An 18558-nucleotide genomic window follows, 5' to 3' on the forward strand; every position below is an offset into this window, starting at 1 on the left:
GGCCAGAGCTGAGCTGATCAGAAGCCAGGAGCCAGGGGCTTCCTCTGGATCTCACATGAGGCTTCCTCCAGGTCTCCCACATGGGTGCAGGGGCTCAAGAACTTGGGCCATCCTCCACTGTTTTCCTAAGCCATAGCAGAGCTGGATCAGAAGAGGAGCAGCTGGGACTCAAACCGGCGCCTGTATGGAATGCTGGCACTGCAGGCTGGGGCTTTAACCCGCTGCGCTGCAGCGTCGGCCCCACCTGACATCTTAACCTCTAGGCTAAATGCCTGCCCCAGAATTTCATCGCATTTTAGGGCTGAGTATCATCCCACTGCAGGGGGAGACCACATCAGCTACTGAGGGGTGCTCTCCTTCGTGTTGCTCCCTGCGGTTTTGCATTCACTGTGGATGGGGAGCTCATCTCCTCTAAACTCCCCCAAACCTCAGTGGTCTGGGCCACAGGACTGAGCGCTGCCTCGGAGTGCCGTCCTCCCTTGGCCCTCAGGGTAGGACATTGCTACTGCAATGGCAACACTCGCAGTCCCCTCCGTTCAAACCTGGGCCGCAGGGGAGGCCTGTCCTTGCAGTATCATCTCGGGCACCTTGCATCGTCTCCTGGGTCTGATGTGTGTTTGGGGGGAATTTGGGCCTTTTCAAACAATGAAGGCAAAATGCTCGTTCTGCCCAGTTTAGAAAATACAGAGAGGTCAGCAGCATGTTGCTGCTCGCTCCCCCACCTTCCCCGCCTTGGAAGCACCCCTGGCTACCTTTTGTACCTTTCCTTACCTGTCTTTTAGACACAGCAACAGCGGGGAGCAAGTGTTGAGTGTGTTAAGTGGGCACTGACTTTGTGCCAGGCAGGTGTCACTGCCTCGTCATAAAGGTGGGGGCAGAGCTCCAAGGAAGAGGCTCGGCCGAGTCTGTGGACCGGGGACTGGGAAGACGCAGATGGAAGCTGCCGCTCCTCTCTGCCCTGACTTGGGCTGAGAAAGGTGCTGGGTGCAGCCTGAGGGCAGCTGCTGTGGGGGCTCGGGCACCCTGAGACACAGCCACAGGCGCTTTCATGGGGACCCAGGGCCCTGGCTGAGCCGTGTGCAGAACTGTCGGGGACAGAGATGTGCAGAGGGCAGGGCCTCATTGCCTGGCCCCTGCCGTCCTCCTGGCTGGCGTCCGTATTGACACTGGGGCGGAGGGGAGGGTGGGGACTCCCCTGTTTGCTCATGTGTCCTATGATGAGCGTGGCCAGCTTGGGGCTTCATTAACTGAGCCTGGCAGATGGAACGGGAGCCCAGGTGGCGCAGTAGGGCCACGCAGGCTGCTTATCACACTGTGCCGGTCTAATGAGAGTGTCCCCCAGGCTGGAGCAGCTGGGGCGGGCCCTGTGTGTGATGCTGATGTGATGGCCCTGAGCGCAGGGCAGCAGAGAGTCTCTGTGGGTGGCCTGGATGCGCTCTTTGAGCTCAGGATGTGGACTGACCTGGGGCAGCCTCTGGTCTGTGCTGTGTTCTGGGGCTGCCACCCTGGCTGTGTGGGAAGCCCGGTCCTACTGTCTACGTCTGAGACTCCGCCTCAGTACGGGCTCTCAGGAACTGCGGGGAGGGCCAGCTCTTGTCCTTGTCTGCTCGCTACTGGGAGCCCCTGCCTGCTAGAGCTGGGCTGTCTGTGAATGAGGGGGCGCGAGGGAAGAGGAAGAGGAGGGACTTGCTCTATATAAAGTTCACCCTGGAGGAGGGATTTGGTCAGAAAGGGAAGCCACTTGCCCAAGATGTCACAGAAAATTAGGTGCAGAACTGAGCTGGACACAGGAGCCAGTGTCCTCCATGTCCAGTGCTTGCCCCTCAGCCCTGTCCCTCTACAGTCCAGCTGTCCACTTCTCACCTGGGCAGGTGAAGCAGCCCCAGCTGCCTAGGCACTGCTGACTTACCTGGGCAGAGTTCCACAGGGCATACGAGTCAAAGGCAGGTGGCTCTGGGGGCCTCCCTGGGCAGGTGGCACCCTCTAGAGCAGTGAGAGGGGTCATCGCAAAGTCCACGGAGAAGGCCCTGGGTCTCCGAGTTCCCTCGACTTAGACTGTGGGGAGTGCTGTGGCTTTGCGGCAGGCTTCTTTGCTAGCCTTGTCGGTCTTTGTCCTGGCTGCTCCAACGTCCTCACCAGCTCACCCCGCATCCTGGAGATAACACGGGGCACAGTCAGGGAGCCGGGCACCGGAAAAGCCGAGCTGCTGCTTTTGCCAAGGATGTGGTGAGCTTGAAAATCCCGGGTTCCTGCCTTCCAGCCCAGCCATCCAGGGAGCCACAGGGTCCTTCAGTCCTTCGGGTGCTTGAAATGCGTGGAGGGAGGGACTCTTGTTGTCCAGCCCGTGCATGGTGTGGCAGACACAAAGATCAGTGAGATGCAGGCCTAGTTCTCAGCTCGTGGTGTTCCCATGTCACTTCCTCTGGAGACCTCCCTCAGCTCTGGGCTGGCGCCTTGCTCTGTGTGTCTAATCCTCACGCACTGAGGTGTTTGCTTCTTCAGTCAGTATTTATTTAAAAGACAGAGTTACAGACACACACACACACACAGGGGGAGACACAGAGAGGGAGGGAGGAAACTTCAGTCTGCCGTCCACTCCCTCAAATGGCTGCGACAGCCAGGGCTGGGCCAGGCTGAAGCCGGGAGCCTGGAGCTCCGTCTGGGTCTCCTGTGTGGGTGGCTGCTACCTGCTGCTTTCAGCAGTGAGCGGAGTCAGATGCGGAGCAGCCAGGACTCAGACTGGAGCTCCAATACGGGATGCTGGTGTGGCAGGTGGTGGCTTACCCAGTGCAGCCCGCGGTGGCCCCTAAGCCTGCATGTGTTGAATGTCTGCTGTGTGCCAGACCCTGGGTTTGCTGCGGTGAACAGGAAGGAGAGACTTGGTTCCCGCCGAGCTAGGCTTTTCCATCGAGTGGAGGAGAGAGCATATCTGAGGGCACTTCGGAAAGTTCTGGAACACAGCGTGAAAAGTTTATTTTGGTGCATGACAACTTGGACAGCCACATGCACTTTTTTCATGGTGTGCGTTTTCCGTGGATTCTTGGAAGACCCCTCCCAACAGGAAGACCAGCTGTGACCAGGTGGTTGCTTTGATGGAAATGAGCACAACATCCCACAGCGTGGGATTTCCCGGGTCAGGGTTTGCACAGGGTTCAGGGACTGGGGTCGCTCGGTGCTGGTCACTGGTGGCTGGCGTGGAGGGCCGGGGCTGGCTTTCCCTGTGTGCCCGGCGCTGTGTGGGGGTTGACAGAAGCCTGGGCTGAGCGGGGCCGGCTTTCTGTCCGTGTTGTGTCAGGGCCTCTCCCTCAACCCCCAGACACCTGACACCGGAGCTCAGGACTCCAGGAGAGCCGGGTGGCAGGTGCCATCCCCATAAATGCAAGGCCTGAATCGGCACAGCCTCCTTGCCCCGAAGCTCTAAGGGCCGAACCCAGCTTGGCCCCCAAGGAGGGGAAGCAAAGGCCTCTTCTTGCTGGACTGTGCGGAGGTTGGGGGGGGGGGCTCCCTGTTTGTGCAGAGACCTGGGAGACTAGAAGGAGCCGTCTTGGGATGGGATGTGTTGGAGGTGGGGGGTCCGATGGCCAGGACAGGCGAGTGAGGGCAGGCTGGGAAGCAGACCTGATTTCTGTTACTCAGCCTACCCAGGACTCGGGGAGACCCAGAGGGTGGGGTTTTCCCTGAGGCAGGGGCAATAATGGCCTGTCAAGAGGCTGGAGTAGCACAGGCTGGAGAATCCTGCACAGGTGGGGCAGGGGGAAGGGGACTCAGGGACGTGGTGTGCGGAGGACTGGGGCAGGGGGAGCGCGGCAGAGCTTATGTCTATTCCCCTTGGGCGACCCCTGGCTGCAGGCTCCCAGCTGGCAGAGGGTGGCTGTTGGCCCTGGGGACCTTAGTATGGCACAAAGCTTGCCCTGTGAGCTCGCGGTTTGGGCAAAGGTTACTGGTCGTGTGCTTGTCATCGGGTGCTGTGCTGCCGTGAGGATGGGGCCTCCCTGCAGATCCCCACCAGAACCCGGGGTTCTGATGACCGTGGCCTTGAAAAAACCAAGGGGGATGTATCTTTTTAAAAATTGACGTATTTATATCATACCATGTGACACTTCACTACGTTCTGCAGTGTTGATAGCGGAATAGTCCTGTCTCTTCCAACATTTGTCCTTTCTTTGTGATGGAAACATGAAAATCTCCAAGCTTTCTGAAGTGTGTGATATATTGTTGCTATCCGTGGACTCCCTAGGGCGTAACAGACACTAGAAGGGGAGCCACAGAGATACCCCCTCGTCCCTGGCAGCATGGCTGTCGTGAAAAATACCAAAGGTAACAAGTGCTGGCCAGGCTGTGGGGCGCGGGGAGCCCTCCTTCTGCGTGGTCAGTGGGCACGTCAGTGGGCACAGCCTTTGCAGAAAACAGGGTGGAGGTTCCTGAAAAAGCCCAGCCGTGCTGCGTGGGACGCAGCCATCCCGCCGCTGAGTGCGTATCCCAGGGGAATGAATCCCTGGACACCTTCACTCCCGTGTTTGTTGTGTGCGGAGCACTGGGCCAGGAGGAGGAGACACCCCGAGTGCCCGTCACTGCGGGAGTGGATGAACGATACTGGCGCGTCCACACAGAGGAGCACTGGTCAGCCCTGAAGAGGATTGCAGCTCTGCCATATGTGGCAACGTGGAGGAGCTGGAGGTGATGATGTTGAGTGGAATAAGCCAGACACAGAGAGGCAGACAGCTTGGGATCCTTTGTGTGTGGAAGTGAAGTGTGGGGAGTACAGTGTGGTTAGCAGAGCTGGGGAGGCTAGGAGGAGGCAGGGAGAGGGTAGGCTGGCCAGTGGGTGCAAGTCTTAGTCATATCGGACCATTCACTCTTCAGGGTCGCCCAGCATGGCTCCTTTCAGATGGGCCGCTCGCTCGCTCACTTTCGGGCTGCATTCCTTTTCCTCCTGGTCATCAGTGCGAACTCAAAGTCCACTGTCCTTTCCACGCCAGGCCTCCCTTCAGAAGGCCTGAGGCTGGGAGGCCTCCCTAAGCAGGAAGCGGGGGTGGGAGCCACCATATCCGGGCCCCGAGGGTCTGCCTCTCAGTGCAGGTACACGGCCTGGTCCAGCTGGGCTGGGTAGTTCCAAGCAGACGGGATTCCCGGGACAAGGCTCGTCTTCCTCCAGGGCGCAGTACTTGAGCTGTCTGGTTGGGAAAGAGGAGACGCGGGCAGGCTCTGGGAAGATGCCGGATAAACCGGCTGTTGCTTCTTCCCTCAGCTGCTCCACTGTGGAATCCCCTCCCATGGCACACACTAACACAAGGGAGCGGGGCCGGCTCTGTGGCTCACTTGGTTAATCCTCCGCCTGCGGCACCGGCATCCTATATGGGCGCTGGTTCTAGTCCCAGTTGCTCCTCTTCCAGTCCAGCTCTCTGCTATGGCCTGGGAAGGCAGTGGAGGATGGCCCAAGTGTTTAGGTCGCTGCTCCCGCCTGGGAGACCAGGAGGAAGCACCTGGCTCCTGGCTTCGGATCGGCGCAGCGTTGGCCGTAGCCGGGGGTGAACCAACGGAAGGAAGACCTTTCTCTGCCTCTCTCTCTGTCTAACTCTATCTGTCAAAAAAAAAAAAAATACAAGGTAGCCTCATGTGTGTTCATGCTGGATGGAATTAAAAGATAAATTTATTCTGGTACAAGCAGTTTTTAAATCCTTACATACAAGGGGTCTTCAAAAAGTTTGTGGAAAAATATATATTATGAATTTCAATTTTTTGGCACTAAACTTATTTTTTAAGTACCATTTTTTATACAAAAATACAAAAGTCATGTATTTTTTTTAAGATTTATTTATTTATTTGAAAGGCAGAGGAGGGGGAAGAGAGAGAGGTTTTCCATTTGCTGTTTCACTCCCCAAATGGCCGCAATGGCTGGAGCTGTGTCAATCCGAAGCTAGGATCTGGGGGCCTCTTCCGGGTCCCCCGTGCGGGTGCAAGGGCCTAAGGACTTGGGCTATCTTCTACTGCTTTCCCAGGCCATAGCAGAGAGCTGGTTGGAAGTGGAGCAGTTGGGACTTGAACTGGTGCCGATATAGGATGCGGCACTGCAGGTGGCGGCTATGCACAGCGCCACCCCGGTGATGCTGTGTCTCAACAAGCTCTGTTAGAAGTGTCACGTCAGCCACAGTCGTGCGAACACTGCATGCACACAGCGGCTCTGTGCTTGGGAGTAATGGCGCCCCCTGCTATCTGACTCCCTCAGTATTCAAAGCAAATACTATTTTTTACTTACGAGAACGGCAACACACACACACACACACACACACACACAGCTCTTCCATCTGCTGGTTCACTCCCCAAATTGCTGCAATGGCCTGGAGTGGCCCAGGGCAAAGCTAGGAGTCTGGAACTCCATCTGAATTTCCCATGTGGGTGGCAGAGACCCAAGGACTTCAGCCATCTCTGTTGTCTCCCTGGGTGTGCATCAGCAGGAAGCTGGAACTGGAAGGCGGGCTGGGACTCAGACCCAGGCCTTGTGAGAGGCAAGCACCCCGAGTCGCATCCTGACCCCTGAGCCAAGCACTGGCCCCTCTCCCTAGGGTTTTCCTGCCTCTCACTCTCCAGGGGATGTCCCTGATGGCACCTGTCTCACCTTCAGGGTCACACATTGGTGGCTGCTATCTGGACCACTCGGGGCGGGGGTAGGGGGGAAGCAACGGGAGATTCTCTTCAAACCTGCTTCAAGTGTTTGGGGGAAGTCAGAGTCTGGAGAGAGCTGGCAGGCCTTCGCTGGTTTGCGAATAACAGTCTATGCGAATGGGCTGTGCAAAGCAGCTTTGCAGCATCTCCCAGCCTTACAGGGCAGTTGGGAGGGAGCAGGCAGTGAAGAACTCGGTTTCCAAGGAAACCCTTCTTCTCGAGGAGGAAGCATCACAGTTTTTTCACACATGTAGCATTTCTCTAAAAAGAGGCTATAATTTAGACACGGCTTTCCAGGTTATTCTTAACCAGAGAAGCATTTCTGTAGCACATAAATGGAGCGATAAATGCTCAGAGGATTCAGGAGGTGGGGGAGTTTGGGGTGGGGGGAGCTGGAGCAAGCCTGCAGGTGGGGCTTGGTCTCTGTTCCTAGCTGTCACTATTGCTGCAGCTGGCATCTCATGGCTCTCCAGAGAATACAGAGTTTCCAGGAGTTCTTAGAAAATGTAACTAAAAGGCAAATAAAAAAAAATCCATGCATTCAAAGAGTCTTCAAAGAGTTCATGAAGAACACGTAATTTGAAGAAAAAACAGCTATGCACAGATGTCAAAAATATTTTGCACCAAAATAAACTTACCTTTTTTTCTTTTTAAAAAATGGTTTGTTTACTTATTTGAAAGGCAGAGCAACACACAGACACACACACACACAGACACACACACAGACAGAGTGAGCGAGCAAGAGAGAGAGTGCACACAAGCATTTGCATCTGTTGGTTTACTTCCCAAAATGCTCGTAACAGCCAGGGCTGGGCCAGGCCGGAGCCCGGATCCAGGAACTCTCTCCGGGTCTCCTATGTAAGTGGCTGGGCCCAGGTTCTTGGACCATTATCTGCTGCCTTCCCAGATGCATTACAGAGAGCTGGATTGGAAGGGAAGTAGTTGGGACTTGAGCTGGTGGTCTAATATGAGAGGCCAGCATTGCAAACTGCGGCTTGTACCACAACATCAGCCCCTAAACCTACCCTTTAATTCCATTTTTCCACTTACTTTTCAAAGTGCCCTGGAGCTGAAATTCTCCCAGGGATGTGCCAGCTGCTTGTTTGCCAATCGTCTGTCCAGGGCCTCTGCTGTGCAGCTGGGTAGCCTCTCTAGGAGCCCTCATGCCCACGCCCCCATTCCCGGTGACACATGGTCCTGCCAGGTGCTTCACACCCACAGTCTCCTTGAACCTTCGTGGCCAGCATTGTGATCTGTGAGGCAGCTGCAAGCTTTACCTTTCTAGGCGACAAGGTGGGCGTTTTGAACAAATGAATGATTTGCCCAGAGGGACACGGCTGGAACAGGGAGGGCAGGGCTGGGACTCTAATCATGGTCTGATTCCAAAGTGCAAGACTGCATTCAGGTGCCAGACTTGGGGCGTCATCTCTCGGGGCCCAGTGAGGTTCCCTGAGCATCACTCGTACGTCCAGGCCACTTCCTCCAGGGGGGCTCTGGGATTTCCTCCCATCCCCCCTGCTGGTCCACTCCTGCTCACCCCACACATGCCGGCCTCAGGTCCTATTCCTCTGTGAAGCCAGCTGCTCGTCTGGCCTCCCAGGCAGACCTGCGGTCTCTGGGGACCAGGAACTGATTATCAGGGGAGGGTCCAGCTGCTCTCTTCCTTCAGCGTGCAGCTGCTCAGAGGCGAGAACTAAGACACTCTCTCTCTCTCTCTCTCTCTCTGACTGTACAATATGTGCTGTACCCAAGTGTTTTAGGTGAATGGCTGAACACAGTAAGATACGGCCCGATGCTGTCTTTAAACCTGCTAAGGGAATGGGCTTTCGTGTGGGGAGCAGGGCTGGTGAGGTCCCAGGACAGCATCTGCCGGCAAGCTGACTTCAGGTCAACTTTGAGAAGTGCCTGGAAGGGAGGGCAGCCCGGGGAGGAGGTGTGCTCCTGGCCGTGGGTGTTGTCCACAGAGGCCGCTGCAGGAGCAGTTCTGTGGTGTGGTGGCCGGGGTCCCTCACGGTGGGTCGGGCCCGCTGACCATCTCTTCTGCACACTCTTGAGCCCCCTTCTAACCAACAGAATTGAGACCCCAGGCCTCTGCGCCTGCCCGGGATGCACTGGCACTGTTGGTTTCCCTCTGCTGTCTGCTCACAGAGAGTGGGGCCTTTTTATTTCATTTGTAAGCTGAGGCTAGGGACAGTCCTTTCTAAATAAGCTCACTGAAGTGGGCGGGGGACTCGGAGCCCAGAGGTAGGTGCGAGGCCACCCTTGGGTGTCCAACCTCCCCCCAACTCGCTCCCTCCTTCGTCCTCACTGGGGGTGGGGGTGCGTGGGGCTCTGGTGACCTTTTGCAGCATTTGTAGAAACCCTGCTGTGGGCCGTGCATCTCCACCTGCCATTCCCCATGATTCCCCGGCGACCTAGGGGGGTATGGGGAGCAGTAGCAGTGACCGCAGTAACTGATTGTATCCTGCCCTGGGGTCGCGTCGTAAGAGTGTCACACGGATGGCCTTATTTGATCCCCAGAGCAGCACCGTGAGGTCATCATGTGGCTTAGGAAAGAAAAGTCTGGACTCACTTCCCGAGTTTGCTTAGTCAGTGAGGGGCAACACTGGCATCTGAGCCCCAGCCTCTGATGGCACAGCACCCAGTGTGGCTCAGCAGAGCCGCTCTGGCCTTGCACCCACCAGCCCTGCACCGCTCGCCCCACGCCCAGTGCGGTGGCCTTGAGTTCCCTCAGAACACCCAAGACGAGGTCATCCACGAGAAAGGGGCAGGTGCAGAGACCATCCCTGGCTTGGGGCTCCAGCCGCTGTGGGGGAGGTTCCTGTGGACAAAGAGGGGGATGCGGGAGAGCCCTGCTTTGACAGCACAGGGGGCAGATGGCCCCTCTGCCCCGTGGCCTTTGCTCCTGTCACGGGCCCAAGGAAAGATGCCTGGGGTATCCCAGGAATTGGCCTTGGGCCCCCAGTCCAGTTGGGGAGGGGCAGCCTACTCAGGGGACCTGTGTCACCTTGACGTTCATGTTTTGAATTCCTGAGCCCCAGCCCCTCGGGATGTGATCTGGTCTGAGAGTCTCATCTGTATGGAGATACAGAAAGGTGAGGCATGGGCTTGGCCTAAGCCGATGTGACTGGCACCCTCGCCAAAGGGGCCTTGGGATACAGACATGGTGGGGGCCCTGAAGCAGGCGAAAGCAGAGATCAGGGGGTCAGGGTGATGCCGCTCCCCGCCAAGGATGCCAGAGATGGCCCCAGACCACCCGAAGCTGGTAAGAGGGCTGGCACAGGTGCCCCTCCCAGCCTCGGAGCCACCACTGGCATCTCATGCTGCCCGCCTCCGAACTGGGAGGCCATCAGCTTCTCCGGGTAGGGGGGTGTCCTCCACTAAGGCACCCTAGGAAACCTGTGGCTCTTGCTTGTGCTGCCGCCTGGCTTTGTCTCCACCCTTCATCCAGTGCCCTGTCCTCCGGCCATGCTCACCTCCTCTGAAGATGCCGGTGCCCACAGGGCCTGCGTAGCTGCTGCCCGCCATGCTTATCCTCCTCCGTGGGCCATGCTGTGGGCTCCCCACCCTTCTGGTCCAGGGTCAGGGCTTCCTTCACCTTCGGAGAGCCGACCATGCACCCTGTCCTGCCTGGGCCCCGGCGGGCAGTGTCAGCGGGACAGGGAGCAAGGACCCGAGCAAAAGCCCAGCTAGATGGTGCTGGAATCATGATCAGATCAGGGGGTGTGATAGAGGTGAGGTGAGGGGTGCTGCAGGTGGCCAGGGAGGCCTCAAGGAGCAGGGAGCAGGACCACCGGGGAGGGTCTCAGGGGCCAGAAGAGCCAGGATGGCCGCAGGTGGACTGCAGCTCTGCGTTCTGACTCGTCAGCCCCTCTCCTCATGTGTGAGACTGTTTGGTATTCTCTGAGGCCCCCACAGGAGGGGCCACGAAGCAGGAGTGTGGCTCATTTTTATCACTGTTGCCAGGCACAGACAGGCACTCCATTGCTGTTCAGTGACTGATGCCACGAGTGAATGTGGCGGATTCCAAATCCTGCTCGGGGCAGCTCAGGCAGCAAGAGGTTAACCACACCGCTCTGGCCCAGGAAGGGATTGAGATTGCGCTTTTCATAGACCGCTTTGCTGGTGAACGTCTCCTGTGCAAGGTGTGAGAACATTCTGGATGGGAGCAGGAAGCCGGAGGCAGGGACTTGGCACCTGGGGTTGGTGTCAGCTGCAGGAGCCCCCTCCCTCCTAGAGGAAGCAGGATGCCAGGGCTGTGGGTTTGGCTTGATTCCGCAGCGAGGGGGGCTCTACAGCTTGGAAGTGTGTTCCGTTTGCTAGGCAGAATTTTCCGGCCCCCAGCTGAGAAGCTGAAGATGTCTCACTGCTGATTTCGTGTTCCTGATGCACCAGCTTGGCAGGGCCTGGCTTTGCGAGCTGCAGTGTTTGGACGCTGATCCCCAGCTCGCCAAGCCAAAGAGAGAAAGCTGTGACTCACCAGAAATAGTCACTGCTATTTTCTGGCCACCCGGAAAGAAAACGCACACTCGCAGGGGAAGGCAGAGCTCAGCAGCTTCTGCTGCTGCCGAGACGCACGGATGCAAGACTAGGAAGGCAGAGAGGCTGTTCCAAGGGTGCCTGGGACTGGAGATCACCCGCTTGGCTTGTTTTGTCACCTTCTAAGAGGCTAGAGGTCGGTGCTGTGGCACAGTGATTGAAGCCACCACTTGCAACAGCGCCGCCATCCTATGTGGGTACCGGTTTATGTCCTGGTTGCTCCACTTAGGATGCAGCTCCCTGCTAATGGCCTGGGAAAGCAGCGGAAGGTGGCCCAGGCAAGGATGGCTTCTGCCGTGGGAGCTGGATCCCAGGTCACAGGGCTGCCACTGTGGGAAGGGTCCAGGAACTCCTTGGCAAAGAAGGTGCTTCTTCCCCAGTCCTGTACCAGGGGCGTGGCCAGCGGACAGGGGTCACTCAGCAGAGCTCTGAGACCCGGCCTCACCTACACACGCTGCCTGGAGCCCTTCCTGCAGCCCACCCTCCCAGCTACCTCCCTCCCTCACCTTCAGAGACCAGCGTCACCACCCCTTCCCCAGGGACCCTTCAGTGCGGAATCAGGCCAGGTCCCCTTCCTGGAAGTCCCCCCAACAGCTGCCCACGTGTTTGTGGGTGCCTGAGGGCCATCTGGCTCTCCCTGGGGGTGCTCTGCTCCGCGTGTCCCCGAGCCTGTCCCTGCACACAGGAGCGTGCCGAGTGGGTGACCAGGGCTCGAGTGACCCAGCGCTCTCTTCTGCTGTCTGTCTGCAGATGTGTTTTGAGGAGCCAGGCCACAGGGCACAGGTGACCTGCTTGCAGTCCCAGAGCTGGTGTGGCAGATACAGGTGCAGTGACTTCCTGTCTTGCTGAGTGAGGTCCCAGCCTAGCCCTTCCCTCCATGGCCAGAGCCTGGTCCGTTGTGGCCAAGGCACAGGTGCCAGCTTTGCACACTGAGGCTAACCCTGCTCCAGACGCTGTCCATGGACAGTTCGCCTCAGCCTTTTATCTACCAGCGAGCTTCCCCCCACGCAGGGAGCCAAACTGGCCACCTCCCGTGCTGGGGCGTCCCGAGGGATGGGTCTGCTGGCGAGATGGTGGACGTGGAACTGCACACCGTGCGGATGCTGGCTACTTCCAGCATGCCGAGAGGGCAGAGCCACTGTGACGTTCCCCCACCCCCACCTTGCCCGGCCTCCTAGGGATTCCAGCCTGCACCCTGTGGTGTGTGGCACTTGTTCGTTTCTAAGGCGTCAACCTCACCCAAGCACATGCTGCCCGCTTCTGCAGTTGTCTGTTCAGCCCACAGTTCTCCGTGTGGGTGCCCCACGTAGCAGCCAGGTCAGACTGAGCGTGTTCCCTCCTGCCCCACCATGGGCTGCCTGTTCACGTCCACGATGGCTGCCTCTGGCCCTCTCCTCCCCCACCCGGGGCTCAGATGAGAACCCCGGAGAGGCGTCCCGGATGCCGCTGCCTCCCCCTCAGTCTGCCCGTCTGTCATTCCCAGCCTCGCTGTTCCCCGAAAGCCTCCCTTGTGTTTGGGCCCCAGCCTGTGATCGGCGCGGCAGCCTGAGCAGGGGCTTGACGAGTGCGTCTCACCCCTTCACCGCGGCCGAAACCCTCTCCGGCTCCCTGCCTGTCTCAGGACGAAGCTCAGGCTCTGGAGTGGCTCGAGGCCTCTGCCTGTGTCTGCAACCCCATTCATCACCCTGACCCTCACCCAGAACACCAAGCAGGGACCCCAGCCCCTCCACAGCCAGCTGCTGCACTCAGCACCAATGCGCCCCCACCTGCTGTCCTCTGAGCCCTGGGCCGTCCTTTTCCTCCACCTCCACCAGGGAAACTCCAGCCTACCCTTTAATTCTCAGTGTGGAGACTGCCTCCTCTGGGAAGCCCTCCGGGGTCTCACCGCCAGATCTGGGCAAGGTGGCCCTCAGGTGCTCCAGAACCACCTTCCCGTGGTGCTGGGTGAGGCCATCTCCTCATGTATCTCCCCTCCCTGGGCAGGCTTGTGGGGCACAGTCTTGTTAGCACTGGTCACGGCTGTACCTACAGCACCGCGTCCTGCCCGGCATGCACACGGGAACAGCAGAGGAGCGACAGCCAGGACTCTCTCAGACCCTTGGTCTTCTCAGCAGCCACTCTCTTCACGTTGCTCTCGGGACTTGCCCTGGGAGCGTTCTGCCTCCCCCACCAGCCCTCGGCTCCTGCAGAGCTGGTGCTGTCCTCTCTTGCCTTCCTCTCGTGTCTCCGGCCAGGTGACCTGATCCATGGCCTGCCGTTGTCCCAGCCCTTCAGTGCCCCTTCAAGACCCTGCGTCTCTTTCCTTTCCTCTGAAACTCAGCTGCTGCTGCGACTTCCGGGGCTTTGCCCGTTCGTGTCTTGCAGGGAGGGACGAGCTGAGCCCTGGAGTAAGTTAGCTAGCAGCTCAGTTGTCCCCACTCCTCTTTCGTCTGTCCGTTTCCATCACCGTGGAGGAGTCCCTGAGAAGCACGTTCTGCCTACACCTCCTTTGTGATCTAATTCCACAGCATCAGCACCCGCTCGGCTGCCTGAGCTCCAGGCCTCGCAGTCACACCCACTGCTCCCTGCTGCTGCTCCTGTTTCTAGAAATTCTCACAGCGGTCTCCTCTCTGCTGAGGCGCTTCACTGGTCCAGCCTTGTGTGGCCACCATCGTCTGCCCAGGCCTCATGGGTGGGTGGGTGGGTGGGGGGCTCTGTTGCCCATCTGTGGGATGTGTGACAATAAAGCCCACCTTGGTGGGCATCAGGAGGGTCTAGAGAACGGGGGGGAGGGGTGGATGTTTGGCACAGTAGTTAGGACGCTGGGCGTGCCTGCACCTCTTATCTGTTTGCTTGGGTTCACGTCGGAACTCTGCTCCAAATTCCTGCTTCCTACCCCACACGCTCTGGGAAGCAGCAGGTGATGGCCTCAGTGTGTGGGTCCCTGCCATTCACGTGGGAGACCCTGATGGAGTTCCGGGCTCCTGGCTTCAGCTTGGCTCAGCCCTGGCTGCTGTAGGCGTTTGGGGAGTCAACCAGCAGATGGGAGATTGACCTCTTCTCTGCGCCCCCTCCCTTCCTGCTGTTTGTCTGCCTTTCAAACAAATGAGCTTTCCAACATCATAAAGTGCTGGCGGGTCACAGTGTGACACGGTGTGGACGCGAGCTGTGAGGGAGTCACCCGCGCTGTGTTGGTTTCCACAGGAAGGACCAGTACCTTCTGTCGCCCGTGAACTGCTGGTACCTGGTCCTGCACCAGACCCGGCGGGAGAGCCGGGACCATGCCACCCTCAACGACATCTTCATGAACAACGTCATCGTCCGCCTGTCCCAGATCAGCGAGGATGTCATCAGGCTCTTCAAAAAGGTGGGTGCGCAGGCCGGGCCCCTGCCCCCAGCGCCCTAGGCTGGCCGTGGTGGCACCCACATCAGGAGGGCAGGCCTGCTGAGGGTTGTCAGGGGCTGAGGGCTGGGCCTGGGGCTCGAACCCTGCACGTGCCTTCAGAGACACTGCTCTCGGCCACGGCCACATCCACCACTGCATAAACACCGTTCGCGTGGTTGGGGAAGTGGGACGCAGGCCCCGGAGGAGGTGCAGAAGAGTGGGCGCCAGCACGCGTCCTCGCTCAGACAGCCTCACTTTGCTGCTCTGGGAATTTCTTCCACGCACAAATGCAAATGCAGTTCCTCTGTGCGCATATGTGCTGTGTGTTTCCCGGACCTGCCGTCCCCACGTGAGACCAGACGGCACGCGTGGTTGTACTTCCTGCTGACGTCACCTCACAGACTGTCCTATGGGGGTGGGTTTTTCCCATGTCAGTAGATAGACCTATGAACCGTTTTGAGTGATTGTGTCACGGTTCATTACTTAGATGTCCCCCATGTATTGAATTCATATCTCAGGGGATTGCCATTGATTTGCTCTCATGAATGACACGGCCATGAACCTCTGGGTCATACCCAGTGTCCTGTTGTGGGATCAGTTTCGGCAGCAGGAACTGTGGCTTGTTCTTAGGCCTCTGACAGGGTGGCCCTTTCTTGCTGGAAGCGTTGGCCCAGGTACTGGCCGGAGGTCACGGGTGGAGGGAGCTGCCCCTTTTTGATGTCCCTGAGGCCTGTCTGTCCCAAGCTCCCTGTACCGTGAGTGTGTGGAGAACTGGGCCCGCTCCTGTGAGCTTCACTGTCCGCATCCACGGGGCGGGACCAGGGTCATCACTTCCCAGGGCCAACGTGAGGGCCAAACAAACAGTGAATCAGGGAGAGAAGCATCCCCTGAAGAGGTTTGCCGAGAAGTGGGCTCCTCCTGGATCCAGAACTCTGAGATTCTGCAGTTTGTAATCCTGCTTGTGTCATGGGTTAGCTGTGTGTCGCCGGGCTTGTCACTTGAACTCTCTGTGCAGGGCAGGCAGGAGGATGCGCACGCAGGCTTGTTCTCCCCAGGCTCGCACAGAGGGCTGCTCCTGGCGCTCCGTCAGCGCTCTGCTGAAGCTGGCTGTGATTGTGTGCACGTGGGGCACAGTCGCCACCATGTGACCTGGCTCATGCCTCTCGCCAGGAGCCCGTCCTAGGGCTTTGCTCGTGGTGGCGGGGCACAGCCAGAAGGGCCCAGGCCAGTGGCGAGCATAGCTGTCCCTCCACAGTCCTGGCTGGGGTCGTGCCTGCCTAGGATGACTTCTGCAGCCGTGGCATTCGTGGCCCACCCCTCCCCCCACCCACCCCACAGCAGTGAGGATGAGATTCTGTCTCAGCAGACACGACCTGGCGAGTTGATGACGAGAACATGCGCGAGTGCGGCCGTGCAGAGCCCACCTTGCTGCCTCGGGGGCTGCACGTTTGCAGTCTGCACCCCGTCCTGAGCCCCCACCCACTGCCGCCAGCACGTCCTCCTGGGTGGGCGTGACTCAGAGGAAGGCTCGTCCAGGCTTTGGGGGAATGAAGGTCTCCTTCCTTCCTGAGCCCTGGGGCGAGCGAGAGAAATCTCAGCTCTCAGCTGCCAGCAGCCTGCCTGGCGCTGGAGGTTAACGGGGTGGAAAATAATGAACCGAAGTCGGCAGCTGAGCTCCCTGCGGCCTCATCCCAGGCCAGGGCTGTGCAACAAAGGAGCCAGCCGGCTCCTGTGGGCCCAGGAGGGCTGGCCGGAGACTGGCTGGCTGTGCAGTGCAGCCGCTTCCTGTGGCGCCAGCGGGCAGTCATCTGGGAGTGGCAGCCTGCCCGCCTCACCCGATCACCTGCTGGGGACCGCAGCCCAGCGTGGCAGGGAGGGGGTGTGTGCAGGGAGGGGTCGTCTCTGGTCAGCCTGGGGAGTGGGGTCCAAGGATAACCCAGGCCAGGCCCCTTACCCTCACCTCCAGAGGAGGGGAGCATGTGGAGCTGCCCCTGAGCAGGTCCTTCGGGGCCTCCGTGTTCTTATCTGGAGACGATAGCAAGGGCAGTCTGGTGTCTGGCACAGGCTGGCCTCCCAGCAAGCCTTCGTTAAACGGCAGCTGGCTAGTGGTCCCTAAGTGGAGAACCCATCCCTGGGTGTTACCTACCCCCGTGTCAGCTCTGCCAGGGAGGCTGCAGCAGGTGGCCGGGGCTTCCAGGCTGGTGGCTTTGCCGCGCCTGTCCCCTGGCTCAGACCCAGGTCAGCTGCCGCATTTGTCAGCTCCACGCCAGTGCAGGTGCTGTGGCCCTGGAGCTGGGCCTGGCTGTGAGCCTCCGGTTTCTTGTTGCAATGGGGTCTGCCGTGGGGACTGGAGGCAGCCCCACACGCTCGGGAAGCCGCGCTGGCAGCCCGGGCCGTGAGCCATATCTAGGGGAGAGCACGCGGCCGCAGGAGCCACCTGCAGCAGTCTGTGCTCTCGTGGTTTCTGACACTCCACGGAGAGCAGGGACCTTCACGGGCCCGGCTTCAGGCGTGCGGACTTCAGAGACGCACGGGATGTGACCAGAGCTCGCTTTCTCCGCAGTTCCGCTCTCATTTCCTGCTTTCCGTTTTTGGGGGAGGAAGAGAGGGGCTCTTGTGAGTCGGCCTCTCCTTGTGTGATGACTGGATGGCCCCCCGCAGCTCCAGGCTCACCGTCCTACCTGGGCGTGTCCGCGTCCAAGAATGGGTTCTGCGTGTTCTGATGGGCCCAGCACAGTTCCCATGAGCTCTGAAAGTGCCTCATGGCCTGGGAGCCGCAGCCCCTCCCTGACCAGGCCTGGGACTTGTGCCCGCCTCTGCAGTCCCACCCTATCCCTGAGACTGAGGGGTGGGGGTGGTTCCCCAAGAAAAGGAGGGGAGTCCACACGAGAAGGAAGGAGAAACCAAAGCGCAGGTGTGGACTGGCTCTCTGGTCTTAAATCTTTCTCCACGGTCCCTCCACAGGGCACTGATCACTCAGGAGAGCCCACTGCACATGGGGACAGCTGTGGCCTGCAGGGCCTTCTCCACAGTGCTGGACTCAAGGCTGAGAGGCCCAGGGGGATGAGATGGTGCGCGTGGAAACCGGTCCATTGCTGAAGACAGAAGGACCCACCTGGGCCCTCTGCCACCAGGAACAGTCCCGGGGCCCCGCCTGGGCGCTCCTGATTCGGCTCTGCCCCTCTCTCACCCTGGCAGCTCCCCTGGGCCCTGCCCCAGGTCCTGTCTGGCAGAGGGTAGCATTCAGGAGCAGGCAGAACCCTCTGGCGCAGTCTGAGCAGTCACAGATGGGCAGGGCTGTTTTGTCCCTTTCCTTTTAAAAAAAATTTTTTTTGGCCGGCGCCGCGGCTCACTAGGCTAATCCTCCGCCTAGCGGCGCCGGCACACCGGGTTCTAGTCCCGGTTGGGGCACTGGATTCTGTCCCGGTTGCCCCTCTTCCAGGCCAGCCCTCTGCTGTGGCCAGGGAGTGCAGTGGAGGATGGCCCAGGTGCTTGGGCCCTGCACCCCATGGGAGACCAGGAGAAGTACCTGGCTCCTGGCTCCTGCCATCGGATCAGCGCAGTGCGCCGGCCGCAGCGCGCCGGCCGCGGCGGCCATTGGAGGGTGAACCAACGGCAAAGGAAGACCTTTCTCTCTGTCTCTCTCTCTCTCACTGTCCACTCTGCCTGTCAAAAAAAATAAATAAATAAAAATAAAAAAAAATTTCTTTTAAAGTTCATCTATTTATATTTGTTTGAAAAGCAAAGAGAGATCTTTTAATCTGTTGGTTTATTCCCCAAATGCCTGCAATAGCCAGGACACGATTAGGTCAAAACCAGGGCCCAGGACCCAGGAACTGTATCTGGGTCTCCCATGTGGGTGACAGGGACCCAAGTACTTGAGCTGTCACTACCGCCTCCCAGGGCGTGCTTCAGTGTGGAGGCTGGATAGGAAACAGAGGCAGAACTTGAACCTGGCACTCTGCTGTGGGATGTAGGCATGACCACTGTGC

The 18558-nt window shown here is 58.9% G+C and overlaps 1 protein-coding gene across 5 annotated transcripts in view; it reads left to right on the plus strand.

Moving 5' to 3' along the window:
* SRGAP3 (SLIT-ROBO Rho GTPase activating protein 3) overlaps positions 1 to 18558 on the plus strand; it is a 247013-nt gene that overhangs the window by 125093 nt on the left and 103362 nt on the right. For all 5 annotated transcript variants that reach the window (XM_070051214.2, XM_070051215.2, XM_070051218.2 and 2 more), the window contains exon 3: positions 14386 to 14548. In XM_070051214.2, the coding sequence (XP_069907315.2) occupies positions 14386 to 14548 (163 nt within the window). The remainder of the gene's footprint in view (positions 1 to 14385; positions 14549 to 18558) is intronic.

Source organism: Oryctolagus cuniculus, chromosome 10 (genome assembly GCF_051225735.1).
Source record: "Oryctolagus cuniculus isolate XC-2025 breed Fujian yellow rabbit chromosome 10, ASM5122573v1, whole genome shotgun sequence".
NCBI lineage: Eukaryota > Metazoa > Chordata > Mammalia > Lagomorpha > Leporidae > Oryctolagus > Oryctolagus cuniculus.